Source organism: Schistocerca gregaria, chromosome 7, assembly GCF_023897955.1.
Source record: "Schistocerca gregaria isolate iqSchGreg1 chromosome 7, iqSchGreg1.2, whole genome shotgun sequence".
NCBI classification, from domain to species: Eukaryota; Metazoa; Arthropoda; class Insecta; order Orthoptera; family Acrididae; genus Schistocerca; species Schistocerca gregaria.
The window spans coordinates 38,145,710-38,162,764 of record NC_064926.1 but is presented as its reverse complement, the minus strand read 5'-3'; the positions used below and the strand labels follow the sequence as shown (position 1 = coordinate 38,162,764).

Here is a 17,055-nt window from a genome sequence, read left to right as displayed (position 1 = left end):
ATATTATAAAAATGTAAGTATGTCTGTATGTATGGACAGATGATGTGTGACTATAAATTAATGGGACTAATGCTGTCAAGATGGAAAACCAATAGCTGGTAGAGTGAAACCTTCTCAGTCGAATACTGCATCTCTGGTATCAAAATTAAATATCTCAAAACTAAGACTGGCAGATGAGAGCAGCAAATTGTATGTTTATTGTGAAAGCTGTAGGAATTTTATGTAGATGTTGTACAGAAGTTTTGAAATAGCTCAAAAAGCTGCTAACAGATGGTGCTGTAATCATGATACATAGTTTCTATAAGTAGTGTGTCACAGATCACTGCAAGCAGTTGAAATATGAAAGGAGGTTAGAGTAGTCAAGGAAGAGGTTGAAACCATGTATTCCATTGAAAAATATGCTTTTCTGGTAATGGAATACCACAGCTTAGACCACACTCCTACAATGACAAGGTACCATTTTCAAACTTGATATAATGTCCCAAAGCAATGTGACATGAAAAACATTCACAAGCTGTTCACCAAATTCCAATGCAAAGGCAGTATGGCTGATGATCTAATGGGAAATGTTGGCTCCAGGTAAACTAGTTATTCCTCAAAATGTTGGCATGGTTTCTAAAGTTATTCAGAAAAATGAAAGGAAATACCTCTGAAGAATTGCAGTGTAGACTGGTTTGAAGTGTTCCAGCACACCGAAAATACTGAAATAAAGCTACACCTTTCCATTCAAAATGCAAAGCCACTGAGCCATACCTATATAAGCTGTGCAACAGATAGCTGAATCTGTAAACCAGATTCTCATAATGACTGATTAAGAAGGATTTTATGTTGGCTGCATCTAGTTCACAGATGCACACTTGAGTCCTGAATCAACAAAACTTGTGATTGTGTGGTTCTGAAAATCTCCATTTGTGTGAATCAAAACCATTGTACCACAGTATTCTCCCAAAGTTAGTTTTATGGCTGCAGTATGCAGCAGAGGCATTATTGGCCCTTTTTGTGCAAAAAATAATTACTAGTGAACAATTTGGGAACAATTTCTAGGATTGACCAGACACTAAGTGGTTCCTGCAAAATGAGGCCAGACCTCATCCCACCAAACAGGTGTTTCAATTTCTTAATGTGTACTTTGGGAGTAGTTGTTACATTGGATTATCACAGATTTACTGGTGCAGGTATGACCTGGCTTCCCGAGTCCTTGTGACTACTTTTTGTGGGACACATTGAAAGTCACTGTGTACCAGAACCATCTCACCACAAAGTATGAGTTTCAATCTCTGTGACATCTGAATTCATTTCCATTGAGACATCACATTATGTGGTGTCAAATTTCATTGTTCACTACATAAAATTCATACCACTAATGGTGGACATTTGGAAAGGAGTGTGATGTGCTGGCAAAGACTGCTTGCAGAGGATTAGTTTCATTGTGTACACTGATACTGAATTAGCTGTTCAGCATACAATGCTATCTTGCAACAGCTTTTCAAATTATTTTGATCCTTCTGCCTAGCTTTTGTGTAAAATTTCTATAGATTTTACAATAAACATACCATTTGATGAACTCACCTATTGGTCTTAGTTTATGATATGTTTAATCCCGAAATCAGGGACTTCTTCACTGGATACCCTGCATAATAAATGAGAGTTTATATACCAGTAACACATACAGCACATGCCAGTTTTATTCCAGTTATAAATAACAAACTCATGCCTTTAAAATAAAATAGGTATATTCCATGATGCACAACAGCTGTGTAAGTCAAGAGCAGTGTATGTAGAACAAGAAATTTGCAGACATTGCCACTACTATCTATAATGTAAGTATAGTAAGAAAAGTTCTGATAGGCTAGAATTTAAATAATTTACGAGTAAAGGCATTGGTAGGCACACACAGGAAAGAATGAAAGATTGTTAGCTTTCAGAAGAAAGCCTTTGACAAGTTACAACACATCCACACACACACACACACACACACACACACACACACACACACACACACACACACACACACACGCACACACAAGAACCCCTGGCTTGACACAGTGTATGATGAGATGGCCCAATGTAGGGGCAAAACTCTCTCTCTCTCTCTCTGTCTCTCTCTCTCTCTCTCTCTCTCTCTCTCTCTCTCTCTCGCTCTCTCTCCTCTCTCTCTCTCTCTCTCTCTCTCTCTCTCTCTCTGTGTGTGTGTGTGTGTGTGTGTGTGTGTGTGTGTGTGTGTGTGTGTGTGTGTGTGTGTGTGTGTGTGTGGCCTCCTTGCTTCCTAAATTATTTCCATTTATAATGCAAAAGATTTCAAAATGAAATTACAATAACAAAGAGATAATCTTGTTGCTGGTTAATGGATACCAACAGAGTCTGCATAAGAGCAAAAATGAGAAAGGGATTAGAAGAAACAGGAATATTTAGAGACAAAGTGAATACATGCCCAAATCACTGGATCAATAGGCACGCGGAAGACCAGCAAGGTAAGACAATAAAAATATATAAATCAAACTAACCAACTAATGAGAAGCATAGATAAATGCCATAGAAAAAAACATCAAAATAAATAAAAAAATGAAAAGACAATACAGAAAGGCAAAAAGCAGCTGACAATTGGAAGCAAATGTTGGAAGTGATAAAAGAGGATGCAGGAACTTGATGTAAGATATACAGTACAGAAGTGAAAGGGTGTACACAGCAAGAGGAGTATGGTAATTAACATAAAATGACATCATATAGGTATTAAGAAACAGGCATGTACTGTAAAATATGTTCCAATCTGCAATGTTTCAATGCAGTAGCATAAAGGAATGAAATAACCAACAGTGAGAAACAGGCACTAAGTGCTTGGCTGAAATGTTTCAGAACAACAAGATAACATATGTTATCAGTAGATATACTGTCAATTTGTCATTCACAACTGCTTGGTTGTCATTCCATTTGGTTGTCATTCCATACCCAGTTTTTTTTTTTTTTTATTATTCAGATCAAATCATAGGTGATCTCCCTTTAATGAAATAGATCTTCCGAATCATTAAAATGATGGTGGTAGAAAGGAGCATGGACTGTTGTCAAAAAAGCTGAACATTATTTGGATATCAGTTTATTAATGGAGAAGATTCATGAAAACTGATCAGTGCCATATACTAGCTATGTGGAACTGCTTCTTGACTCTCTGCCTCAGGAAAGTTACTCTAACTACTCGTGTAAAACTTGCGTTAGACTTGTATACCTCATACTTCCTGGCAACACATGATAAGCTTCCATTGCACACATACTAAGCACACAATAATGTGACAAACAATGTAAGTAATTTAATGTACTCAGAATGCAAAATAACCTTAATGTAAATAAGTGAGGAAAATGATTAAATTAGTAACTTGTTGCTATGTGCGTGAGCAACCGGTACTCATATGACAGAACTGTTCAAAGTCAGTTAGCGTTACAACTTCTGTAAATGTGTGTGTGTGTGTGTGTGTGTGTGTGTGTGTGTGTGTGTGTGTGTGTGAAAGTGAGTGTGCGTGTGTGTCTTTATATATTTTAGTAATTTCAATGTTTTAATGAATGAATGAGACTTGCATGCATGTACTAAATGTTTCCTGTCCAAATTATTTATGTCATTTAGTTAGATAATCCACTAATAACAGTAATATCACAGTTCTGCTGGTTAGCAATCTGCCTTAGACTTTTGACCCAATTAACAAAATATGTGACCTTTGTGCTATTATAATATCAACAGCTTTCACAGCTTAAAAAATTATACAAATTGTCGGTGGAAACAACCATTCTTCCCATACCTGAATGGAAAGGCAAGATATCTTAATAAATGATGCAGTTGGATGTACCCTGTGATACATGAGCTTCCTGTACACCCTTCCAACAACAGTGTGGAAAACAAAATGAACAAGAAAGAAGAATAAAAATACAATACCACTGATGATTCTAATTTAAACTAAAGGTATATGATGCTGTAAATATGACTCCCAATTATTAAATCATGAATATGCCTGATCTAAAAATTTAACACCATAATGTACAATCCCTGTGTAATAAGATAGATGAAATTAATGTACTGTAAACAGTCGAACTTAATGACATCTGTGTTCTTCATTTCTGAGCACTGGCTTAACTCAGAATTCATCCAGAATGTGAAAATAAACAAATTCATTTTGGCTACTGCAGGTAAAACAGCATGCAGAGTGGGGTGGCAATCTACACAAATTAAAAATGTAGATTTTACTACCCTATCTGACTTAACTAGCACAAATTTTGAAAAGGATTATGAAATTGCAGCTACAAAACTTACTCACTTCAACCTGGTTATTGCTACAGTTTACTGATCACCGTCTGGAAATTTTGAACTTTTCTTAAACAAAATGGAATCATTGCTAAATAGAGTAAATAAAATGGATTGTGGTGACTTCAATATTGATTTCCTCACAAATACTGGAAATAGAGAGACCCTTTTGAATCTTGCAACATCTTATAATTTAAGGGCTGAAGTAAAAGCTGCTACCCAAGCAGCTCTAGATCCGTTTCTAGTCTAGAAAAGTTTATACAACACTCACCAAAAATTTTCAATGCTGGTTTTAGTGACCATCTTGCTCAAATATTAAGCACAAAAGTAAAATGCAGTATTATTAGCAACATGTTTTTTAAGAACCTCATGTAGAAATTATAATGAGGATAATGTAAACTACTTCAACAGCTTATTACAGAAAGAAAAATGGTCAGAAGTGTACAAAATTTATGATACAAATGAAAAATTCAACACTTTCATTGACACATTAACTCAGTTGTTTCAAATTGCATTCCCACTGAAAACTGTAACAATACAGGGAACTCTAGAACAAACAGCTGGATCACAAGGGGAATGGGGGTTCCTGCCGGCAGAAAAGATGACTTCATGAAATATGTAACTCAAAAGATTCCTTACCTGAAGTATGTGCATACTATAAAAATACTCCAAAATATTAAGGAAAGTAATAAAAGCAGCAAAACTAATGAATAATGATGAATACATTTATAATTCAACTAATAAATCAAAGGTTATGTTGAGTGCTATAAAAAAAATTAATCTGGAAATACAATCTTGCAAAAAGTAACATACCCCTTAGAAGTTGCCAACACATTTAACAATTTTTTCACATGTGTTGCTGATGATATGTCACAACCAAACTTTAAGAGCACCCAGGCAAATGAATATAAATATGTGCATGTTTAGGATCAATGTACATCAGTTCTGTTTCACAAAATGAAGTAGCTAAAGCAATGAAAGGACTAAAAAATTCCAACCCTGCAGGTAGTGATGGTATACCTTCAATAATATTAATGAAAAGTGCATCAAACCTAATTGAAATACTCACTCACTTATGTGACTGTTCACTTCACTTGAAAACATCAGAAGTTGTTCTAGTATACTAAAAAGGTGAGAAAGCTAATGTAAATAACTACAGGCCCATCACAATTTCATCTTGCATCTCTGATTTATTTAAAATGGTTGTGTATGACAAACTTGTGAAATTTATAAATAAAAACAGCATACTATTTCATGAAAAACTTGGATTCAGAAAGAAGACATCAATGGCACGTGTTATTTACAAGTGCAATTCCATCCTAAACCTGATGGACAAAAAGCAGGAATGAACAGGAATATTTATTGACTTGTCAAAAGCTTTTGACAGGGTGGATCATAAAATTCTGCTATAAGACCTTGCAAGATATGGTACTTGAGGTCTGTCCAACAAAAGGATCAGCTCCTTCCCTGCTCCGATCCATAGAATGCCAGTTTTCTTTCTCCTGGTAACAACATCCTCTTGAGTAGTCCCTGCCCAGAGATCTGAATGGGGGACTATTTTACATCCCGAATATTAAAGAGGACGCTATCATCATTTAATCATACAGTAAAGCTGCATGCCCTTGGGAAAAATTACGGCTGTAGTTTCCCCCTTGCTTTCAGCCAGTCACAGTACCAGAACAGCAAGGCCATTTTGGTTAGTGTTACAAGGCCAGATCAGTCAATCATCCAGACCGTTGCCCCTGCAACTATTGAAAAGGCTGTTGCCCCTCTTCAGGAACCACACATTTGTCTGGTTGTAATAAACAGTAAAAAAACCATTTCACTAAAATTCCACAATTCTCCTAACAAGGACATGTTTATCCCATTTGTCTCTATCAATGATGAATTAGTTGGTAACAATACTGAAACCAAATTCTTAGGACTTTGGCTGCATAGCAATTTCAAATGAAATAAGCATATTGAATATCTCAATGCAGAACTGAGCAAGACATGTTACCTTCTTTGCTCACTAAAATTATGTTGTAGTGAGAAAAAAGCAATGAATGTGTATCATGCCTACTTTCATTCTCATCTTAGATATGGGGTCACTTTCTGGGAAAATGCTAAAACAGCTAATAGCACTTTTAAATTACAGAAAAGAGCCATTAGAATCTTGTTTGGGTGCAAGACTTGTAAACCTCTGTTTAAGAAATCTGGTATTCCTCCACTACCATGTGTATACATTATGAAAACCCTTTTATTCTTTGTAATAAATATAATAGGTAAGGATTGGAGACTACTAAACAAAAACTTACATATAACCCAAATCAGCACAGATCTGCGCCAAAAAGGTACTTCTCACATGGTAGTTAAGCTTTATAACAAACTTCCTGAAAGCATAAAAGATATATCTTTGAAAAATCCCTAAAGTCCTATTTACAGCATCACTGCTTTTACTCCATTGAAGAATATTTAAATTTGTGAAGTGTGTTATATAGACCTAAATACCTATGTATAAAGTGTATTACTGTAACCTTAAATACTTATGCCTAGAAATGACTTTAAGCTGTATATTTATAATTGACATGTCCAATGTCTTATGCATAAGCTGCTTTGTAGGCAAAAGGACCAATAAATACAACAACAACATCAACAACCTCAACAACAACAGCCTCATGGTGGTTTGCAGTGTATAGATGTAGTTTTATGAAGGTGTAAGCATAATGTGACAATAAACTGACAGTTAATTTTCAACACAGACAAAAATGTAGAGGAGCTATCAATCTAATATTACTAATATAATGTAATTTTTTATCTATCCAATTACATTGTTATTAAAAATTGATTATTTTTGTTGTTAGTAATCTAATATTTTTCAAGAAATGTAACAGATTATATTGCTGCCAGCTGACATCACTACTGAAATAAAATAACTGGCATGATATAACTGCTGACTGATATTGTGCCACTACCCAGAGAATGCTGGCCATCAGGAGTGTCCTCTGATGGGACTACACCAAAATTCAGCACATAAGCTGGCCCAGGCCCAGTCTGAGTCAGATGCTAAGCAATATGCGGAGTATGCAGCAAGTGTGTTACTGGTTTGACACTGGTGTCAATAGTGTGGACTTTATTTGCCATAGGTGGAACTTTGATATGATGTGGACTGGATTTTGCTCTGGAATACAGATTTAAGCTAGCTTGTACTCTTTCTGAGGAGCATCCTTTATCTATCTCCTGAAGTACATAAATCGGGCCAAGTACCCACCAGCATGTGTGTAACTTGCTGTTACTGAACAGATAATTATGAATCATACATCATTATAATGGATGGGAAATATGTGACATGGTTCAACGAAAACATTAGAAAATCCTTAACAAAGCAAAGAAAGCTCCATCACAGATTTAAATAATCTATAGTCTTACTGGTAAACAGAACTAAACAGAAACCAAATAAGGTTATGTCTCTTAGTTCAATATTATCTGAAGATTGAGGCTTTTGATAAGTGCTTGAAAATAACCAATGGTCAAAATTAGCTAATATTACAGAAAATAAATTGATTACAGTCTGCATGGACCATTTTTTCATTCTTATGAGATTAGTGGCCAATGTAAAAAAGTATATATTTTTTATCTTTAGTGTTCTATACCATTACATTGTAAGGCAATAAACTGATCATTTTATGAAAGAATATGTGATTCTACCAACTTGAACAAAGCCAAAAGTCTTGAAATGATTTGTGTGGAAGAAACTTAAAGCAGATTTATTGCCACAGAACTACTTTTAATTCTCATAAATGCTAGTAACCTTTGATTTTACACAAACTCAGTTAATGAATAGAAACTGTATATGCATGCATTCATTGAACATGCAGGTGAGAAAATCAGGTAATGTAGATAGAAGTGGGTCATTGATCATAAAAACTGATTAATTGGTGAACAGTACTGATATGGCAATTAGGAAAAATATGTATATCACAATGATGATACTTGTGCTTTCATGACAATACCAATGTGGAAAAAAAGAAAGAAAGTTACTAGCTGCTTATAATATAATGGGCATTCAAAAGAAACAAGCCGGGGGCATAACTACAGAAACTAGTACCTGTATGTTAGAAGTATTGATGCTTGCTGTTGAGACACTTGTCCCACTGTGACACAAGGCAGATAATGGCTGTCTCATACAATTCCCGGGGCTGTGATATTAAACAGTTACACAAGTACAGCTGGATGTCCACGTCTGAGATGAATCATTTGCCCCTCAGAACCTTTTCAAGAGGACCAAAATGATATAATAACAGATAGAGAGGTCTGTACTGTATAGTGGGTGGCCAAGAACCTCCCATTAGAATTTCTGCTGGAGTGCCACGACTGTGTGACTGTATGAGGCTTTACATTGTCATGAAGCAGAATGACTCCACAGGTGAGATTGCCAGGTCATTTTGATTTGTTTGTTTGTTGAAGTATGGTCAAGGTTTGTGAGTAATTCTGGGCATTCACTGTTGTCCTGTGCTGCAGGAAGTGAATCAGAAGGGAACATCTTGACCAAAGAAGAACGTCAGCATTGGGACAAATGATTCACCTCGGACGATGACATCCAGCTGTATGTACAGAACTGGTTAAGATCGCAGCCCCAGGAATATTATGAGACAGCCATTCACCATCATATCTCAAAGTGGGACAAGTGTCTCAACAGGCATGGTTGATACTCCTAACATACAGGTAATGGTTTCCGTACTATTGCCTCCGGCTTGTTACTTTTTGAATGCCCCATATAACTGATGCTGAATTTAATTTATCTATGAAAGTTGTTCAAATCTATTCACCAAGCAGGAGAAGCACTCACACATATAAGAGGGTAATAGTTAGCCATGCCTTCAGAGCCAGTTGCTCCTTCTTCAGACACCATCCTATGCCAACCCATTCACAGACTGTAATTACTCTCTCAACTTTGTAAAAAAGCAAATCTGAGCCTTATCTCTCCAGTCACTCACCACCTCCCAAAGTCCCACCATCTGGCCACAGAGGAGCATTCCCCTCATGACTCAGTACCACCCAGGACTGGACAACTGAATCATATTATCTGCCAGAATTTCGACTACCACTCATCATGCCCTGAAATGAGGAATGTCCTACCCACTATCAATCCCACCTCTGCTACATACACAATATCCTTGTCCATCCCTAGACAACCCCTTGCCTCATGGCTCATATCGCTGTAATAAACCTAGATGCAAGGTCTGTCCCATACACCCTCTCACCACCACCAACTCCAGTCCAGTCAAAAGCATCATCTATCTTATCAAAGGCAGGGTTACCTGTGAAACCAGTCATGTGATCTACAAGCTAAGCTGCAACCACTGTGCTGCATCCGTGGGCATGAAAGGCCATCAACAAACTGTGGCCAAGGAACTGTTGGACCACCATGTTGCTGAGCATGCCACCCAACTTGATATTCTTTATTTCAATGACTGCTTCACAGTATTTTCCATCTGGATCCTTTCCACCAACACCAGCTTTTCTCCAATGTGCCCAGCGGAACTCTTCCTGCAATATATCCTATGTTCCCGTAACCTTCCTGGACTCAACCTTCATTGGTAATTGCCTTTACACAACTAGCCCTTTCTCTGTTCCCATTCTGGCTCTACACAGCCCTCTGTTCCACCAGTTCACCGACAATCTTTTTACTTCTCTCCTTTTCTACTAACCCCCCCAACCTTACCCTCTGTACACCATCCCCACTACACTTAGCTGCCCTGTCCTCTCTCCACCTCACCCCTGTATGCTCCCACAAGCAGCACTTTACCATTCCCACCCCTACTTGCTATCCCTCCCCCTACCAGCCCCAGCCTCCTTCTTACCCCCACCACCTGTTTGCTTCTCCCATCATGCATTGATGCTTCCTGTCAGACTTTGGCAGCCAGTAACTGTGTTTATATGTGTGTGAGTTTCATTTGCATAAGTGTTTGTGTATGTTTTCTATTTCCAACAAAGGCCTTGCTGTCTGAAAGCTCACTTTCTGACATTCTTTACATTGTGCCTACCTGTAACTCAGCATCTCCACTGCATGGTGAAGAGCAACTATTATTTCTTAACATTTTTATAGTTGCAGTATGTATATTTTGGTGACTAGCTTCAAACCACTGCAGTGCTGCCTCAGTAGGTCAGACTTGAGGATGGCCCAGTCAGTTTGAAACTAGCCATTAAAATACATGTACTGCAACTGTGACAGAGGTAATAAACTCTTAATTAAACAAAAGGGTTGTTGGCCCTACATCAACAAAATGTCGAAACTGCACAAAGGGTTTTGTGTATATGAGGGAAGCAAAACAAAAGAAAAATCTGAAGTAGAACAAAGAAGCTGTTAAAGACAAAGTTGGAGTTTCAAGCAAATGGTAGAGTAAAAATACAAAATATCTCAAATTAACTAACTTATTTGGAAATGATTTCAAGAGTATGTGAGAAGATAAGAATGAAAAGGTGATAAAAAAGATGATTTAAAACAATATACAAGGCTGATGGGTGGACACACATTTCATCAGGTATGATGACGGATGACACAGTAAGAAACCAGAGTAAGTTTTTCAAACATAATAAGACTTATATACATGTTTATATAATTTAAGAGAAGGAAAGTTGCTACTCACCATATAGCAGAGATGCTAAGTCACGATAGGAACAATAAAAAGATTCACACAATCATAGCTTTCAGTTATTAAGGCCACTTGTTAGCAGTAGACACACATACACACGCACACACACACACTCACACAAGCACAACTTGCACACCCATCTGCAGTCTCAGAGAGCTGGTAGTTTTGGCTCTCTGAGACTGCAGTTGTGTGTGCAAGTTGCGCTTGTGTGAGTGTGTGTGTGCGTGTGGGTATGTTTGTCTACTGCTGCAGTTATTTTAGCTCAGTTTTTTATCTTAGTGTTTTTATATCAGTGTTTTGTCTTGATGTGCTTTGGACAGTCAGTCTTTTGGAAAAGGTGTTTATACCATGTAAAGAACAACTAAATGATGATAAAATTGAAAATACACCTGAATCTTTTATTTACATAGTTTCCACATGCAAATACAGAATCATGCAAATTTTTAAAGAAGAATTCAACAAGGTGGAGGCAGCAACAAAAACAACAGGTTATGTATAATTTTTTGGTGTAACTTCCACTCATCACAATACTGCACAGAGTGTTAAAAACTATGTTTATTACAATAGAAACCTTAGATCATATCAGTTTGACTTTTGGATTCATTATTAAAGAGAGGTTGGTAGAGTTACAAGTGGCAGCTGGAGGAGTGCATTACTTTGGTTATGAGCCACCAATATACATTCAGATTTATGTAGTCTTCAGTTCCTCTCCCTAGATGTCAGTTCAAGGATTTATAAAAGTCCTTCATACTTATGCCATTTCTGTCTTGATATCTTCTTCTTGTTAAGATGTGTATTTCTGGACATTTTGCAATGGTTTTAAAAGTCAAACACAATATCTGGGTAATGTTTTGTGTTAAATACAACATAGTCACTTTATTGATATTATTATCCCAACAGCAGTCTCTTTGTGTGCCTGTCTGTGATTCAGCATCTCCTCTATTGGTAAGTAGCAGTCTACCCTTTTCATAATATTGTCATCAAATATCAAATAATTTATTTATGGTAGTTTCTTGTTGAAATGACAGAAAATTACCTGAATAAAAGATGCATTTATGTAGTCGGATGATGGATCGCCATCAACGATATCCAACTTTACACGATTAGCATCAACTGAAAGACAACAGCAAAACTTCTGCATGAGTGCACACATATGGAATATAATTACATAGTTGATTCTTACAAATACATAACACATCTTGAAACAAAGCAAAATATGCAGTTCACAAAGAACTTTCCTTCTAATGAGTTCTCGTTTATAACTGGTGATCAGTTCTTAGTACGTCACTTTTATCCACTCCATCAAACATTCCTGTAGTTATTTTCTTACTTAAATTGGTTTGAGTTATCCAACCAGTGAAAATTTTCACTGAATAAATGTCATTACATTATTATGTATATAAAATTTATCATTTTAAAATAAATAATTACGACAATTCTCACTTGCACAATTTCTTAATTTCATTACATGTTTTGATCATTCTGGATCATCTTCAGGCCTAAGTAATGGCGTCAACACATCAACACATCTTGTCTACTCAAAACACCATATCAGAGTACACAGAGTGAACAAGACATATTGCTGAAGCAATTACTTAGACTTGAAGATGATCTAGAGTGATTATCACAAACATCTGTGTGTAGAAGTTATATAATGTACTGTAATGGAATTACCATAAGCCATAAAAAATCTATATCCAAGTACATACTCAGAATATGTTATAAAATTCCAAAACAAACAACAGAAAATCCAGGATGGAATAATGACTATATTGGTACTCACCATATAGAGGAGATGCTAAATCACAGACAGACACACAATATGACTGCTATACAAGTGAGCTTGGTGGCCAGAGGAAATGGTCATGTGTGTGTGATTTGTGTTTGCATGAATGTGTGTGTGTGTGTGTGTGTGTGTGTGTGTGTGTGTGTGTGTGTGTGTGTGTGTGTGTGCTGCTTACTTTAGAAGATGGTCTTTAGGCCAAAAGCCCGCATCTTTAAAAATACTTTGGCTGTGCCAATGAGGCCAGAGACAGCAGTCGTGTGTGTGTGAGTTGTGCTTGCATGAATGTGTGTGCTTTGTGTACTTTAAATGTATGCCTTTTACCAAAAGCTCACATTTTTAGCTATCTTTTTCTTGTGGCTGTGTGTGACTCAACATCTCCTCTGTATGGTGAGTAGCAATCAGGAAGTCAGGATAATATGCAAGACAGCGATTACACTGCAGTGACCTCTGTCTTGCATATTTCCCTGTCTTCCACCTTTAAGCTCTCAGGTTTTCAAATATCATCCAATGCAGTCCCCAACAATCAATCGTTTCTTCTCATCACATGCTGTAACTCTCCCCTGACCCGTGGTTCTGGGTGACTTTCCCAAAATCTACCCTTTTTCCTAGACCTCTCCAATTCTTTTCCTTCACCCCTCTTCCTTCCCCTTCAACCCTTCTGCCTGAAGAAGGAGCCACTGGCTCCAAAAGCTTGCTAAATTACAACCTTCTAATCTTCTTTTATGTGTGTGTCCTACCACCACTAGCTGATTAGTTTCTTCATCAATCCAATTAAATTATGTATATATGAGAGTTTTGTATTAGTGTAAATACAAGCTTTTGGCCAAAAGGCCTTCTTTTAACATAGAATATGTACACACATTCATGCAAAAACAACTTGCATACACACAACCATTGTGTGTGGCCAAAGAGGCTGTGGCTTTCAATTAAGAGATAATTCATGTATATGCACATAAATGAGACATTATCAGTTCAATTTGTGATGTGTAAATGAATGTTTCTTCACAATACTCATAGTTAATAATGTATCACTACCACTGTGTAGTTTATTATTATTATTTAACCCTCAGTCTGCTACAGTTATGCTTGCTACATACCGAGCTGAGCACTATGTCATTATTGCCCATTTTGTCTACCTGATCTAAGCAGTCTGTACCTAGACTTCTACCTGGACTCGCCTTTTTCACCCTCTACTGAATATTTGTCAAATGCTTTCTGTGATGTCTCCTTCTGGCAATTTAAGTTTTGGCCTCAAAGAGAGACACTATTGTAGATGTAATAATTAGTTTCTGACTTTGAAGTTCGTCTGCAATTAACAGATGTTACAAACCTGCAGAGTTTCTTTCACTACTTTCTGATGTGATTTTGGAAACACATTCTGATAGTTTCATTTTGCTTTAAAAATACATAATTACCTCAGTGTCCCTCCATAGCTATGTGTTAATAATACTGACCATACTCACATGTGATTTGTTCTATTAAACAAAGAAACATACAAATTTTATATTAGTTGTATTTGGATCACACATGATTGATTACTTTCTGTATCTGTGCAGATTATACTGTTTCTTTGTGTGTGAGGGATGACAACCATCAATTTACAGATATTCTGTATGGTATTATTGTTACCAAAGGCAGCTTGTTACTTAATACGGTGAACAAAATACACTGATCGCCTCTCACATATTGTCATACACTGTGAACCACATTTAAAAGTATTTAACTTTACTTTTATTTTACCATGACACTTTTGGCAGCTTGAAGAACAATTTGTTGTGAGTCTAATTGAGTCTTATCCCTTTCAGACCCTTTATGTACATTGTGTACATTGCTTTTTACTGTGTCACAGTTTCAACAGAAGTATTTTTTCCCCAATGGAAAGTTGAGGTACATGTTTTTGAATGTTCATCCTTTTCATGATGTGCAAGTGATGCCAATTGTTGGGCATCAGATGAAAATATCAGCAAGTCAGTGTAGCAGTGCTCAGCAGCTCATGACAACCAGAATACACAGATGTGGTTGGTTGTATAATTGAATACTGTTATTTTGCATGGTATTTATTGAATGATCATTTTACTATTTATTACAACAGCGAATATTTTATAACTAGTTGTCACAGTATGTGGGACATAGCTCCATGGAGTTGCCCAAAACAATAAGGTGTCCTAAGGTAGCTTAACTAAGCTCTCTGGACCTACAGTTAGTTTGCTCTGATTAATGTTAGTGAGAACATGATTTGTACCTCACAGGACAATAAAATATGTTCATATGGAATTGTATGACCTGTTAGATTTTATTATACATAACTATTATCCTGAGTACACTTCCTACAAGTCCATAAAATGATACCCAGAGCACAAAGTAGGTTTTGAAAATTGATACATATTTTTGTATAGAGCCCTCATCTAAAATAATTAGTAAATTACCTAAGAGTGTTACCACATAAAGATAAAATTTCCTTACACCAGAAAAAATTTCAGCTCTGAAAGAGTTAATTGCTGGAGGAGGTCAGACTGTCTATCTGTAATAAGTAGAGCATATAAAAAGTATATATACAGAACCATACAAATATTTGCCAGTGCTTTTCTTAAATTTTTGATAGCTTCTTGCCCACAGAAAATGGACAGCATAGTTCTCTGTCACATAGCTCATGCCATTTCATAACTTTAATGTAACTATCAAAACCAGACATATATAATTTGAAATAATCATCTTTTTCTGTGTGTTTTCTCGCATGACAATTTTGCCATACACAGCCCAAATGTGTATAATAATTTTTTGTTCGTATAGGAATACTTCAGTATTGCAAATAAATGATCTTTTATTGTTTTTGTGTATCTGATGTAATGTGTGCTATGTTTTTATTGTTATGTACTTCACAAACAAAACAGACATCACATCACATCATACCTCTAGTGTGGTGGCTTGGTTTCACTTCTCAGTAGCTCTCAATGGAAGCACAGAGGCCACACTTAAACTCATATATAATACACACACACACACACACACACACACACACACACACACACATACACATTGTGTAAATCATGCAGTTATGCATGCAAATGCAGGTGGCTCACCACGTTGGTGTTGCCAAATGTTTTCTTCGTTTGGTTTCCTAAAATCAAACAAGAGAACAATACACAACTTGGTCATGGGATAGTACTAAGAACTGAACCCAAGTAAAAAGCTGAGCAATCTGCTGCACTACCATCTATGGTATGAGAACAAATGACAGTAACTGACTTTGGTGGGCCACATAATGGCATGATTAGCTAGCTTCAATAATGTAGCCAGAACCAGCACAACACATCATTTTTCCTTAACAATTATTTCTCAGAACAACCTACCATAAAACATCCTCACAAGCTTTTCAGATTGCTTCTTGCCACCCTGTGTGTGTGTGACAAAAAATTTTAAGTTCATAAGAAGTTGCAATATTGTTAATTATAAGTAGAAATCAAGAACTATACCATAAAAGAGCTTTTAAAAGAGCTGCAATGTAATGAATTTAGATGGGCCTGAATTTTGTAATAATGAGAAGCACTGAAGTAATTTTCATCTTATCAGTTTTATGTGGAAGGTTTCTATTTCATTGTGGTCCTGCTACTGTCAAATAGCTGAGCACCTTTTGAAACATCAATATAGGTCATCTGCCACTTCTCTTCTGGAAAACTGAGATCATTTCTGTACTGAAGCCAAATTAATATTTCTCAAAAGTTGAAAACTAACACCCAGTTGCTGTCCTTGGCATCATGTTCAAACTTCTGGAGAGGTTCATTTGTAAATCTGCTCAGCCATCATCAAACACTTCCTTATAGAACAATAGGGTTCGATGAGGAAGAGGATGGGCTAAAAATAGCAACTCATATCAAAAACTGCTTTTGGAAGCAGAAAACAGACATGCAGATCATCTTAGACCTAACTGCAGCCTGTGATGCCAACTGGTGTGACAGGCCCCTACTCCGCTTGATCACGGTCATTCCACATTGGAAACTAGCCATTTTAATTGGCAACATGCTAAGCAATAAATACTTTCAGGTCTTCTCAGAGTTCTAAAAGTGTAGTTCACAAAGTAAGTGAGGTTTAACACCAAGGTTCTGTTTTGGCCTTGCCCTTTTAATTTGTATTGATATGCTCTTCCAGAAACAAAGTTCAGTAATTTTACATGGGTAGGATAAAAAGTAGTGGCAACATAGTTATAATTCATACCTAACTTTATTGACAGACATATATCATATAACATGCCATCAGTATGACTGCCCCACATCATTATCACCTTTCCCCACAGAGATGGAAGGCATCATATTACCATCAGCTGATGTCTCACAACAACCATCCTATGACAC

General features: G+C 36.6%; 1 protein-coding gene across 5 annotated transcripts in view; it reads right to left on the bottom strand.

Annotated features, from left to right (window-relative positions):
• LOC126281330 (phosphatidylinositol phosphatase PTPRQ-like) overlaps nucleotides 1-17,055 on the bottom strand; it is a 410,186-nt gene that overhangs the window by 122,686 nt on the left and 270,445 nt on the right. For all 5 annotated transcript variants that reach the window (XM_049980191.1, XM_049980192.1, XM_049980188.1 and 2 more), the window contains one exon: nucleotides 11,957-12,033. In XM_049980191.1, coding sequence (XP_049836148.1) covers nucleotides 11,957-12,033 — 77 coding nt within the window. The remainder of the gene's footprint in view (nucleotides 1-11,956; nucleotides 12,034-17,055) is intronic.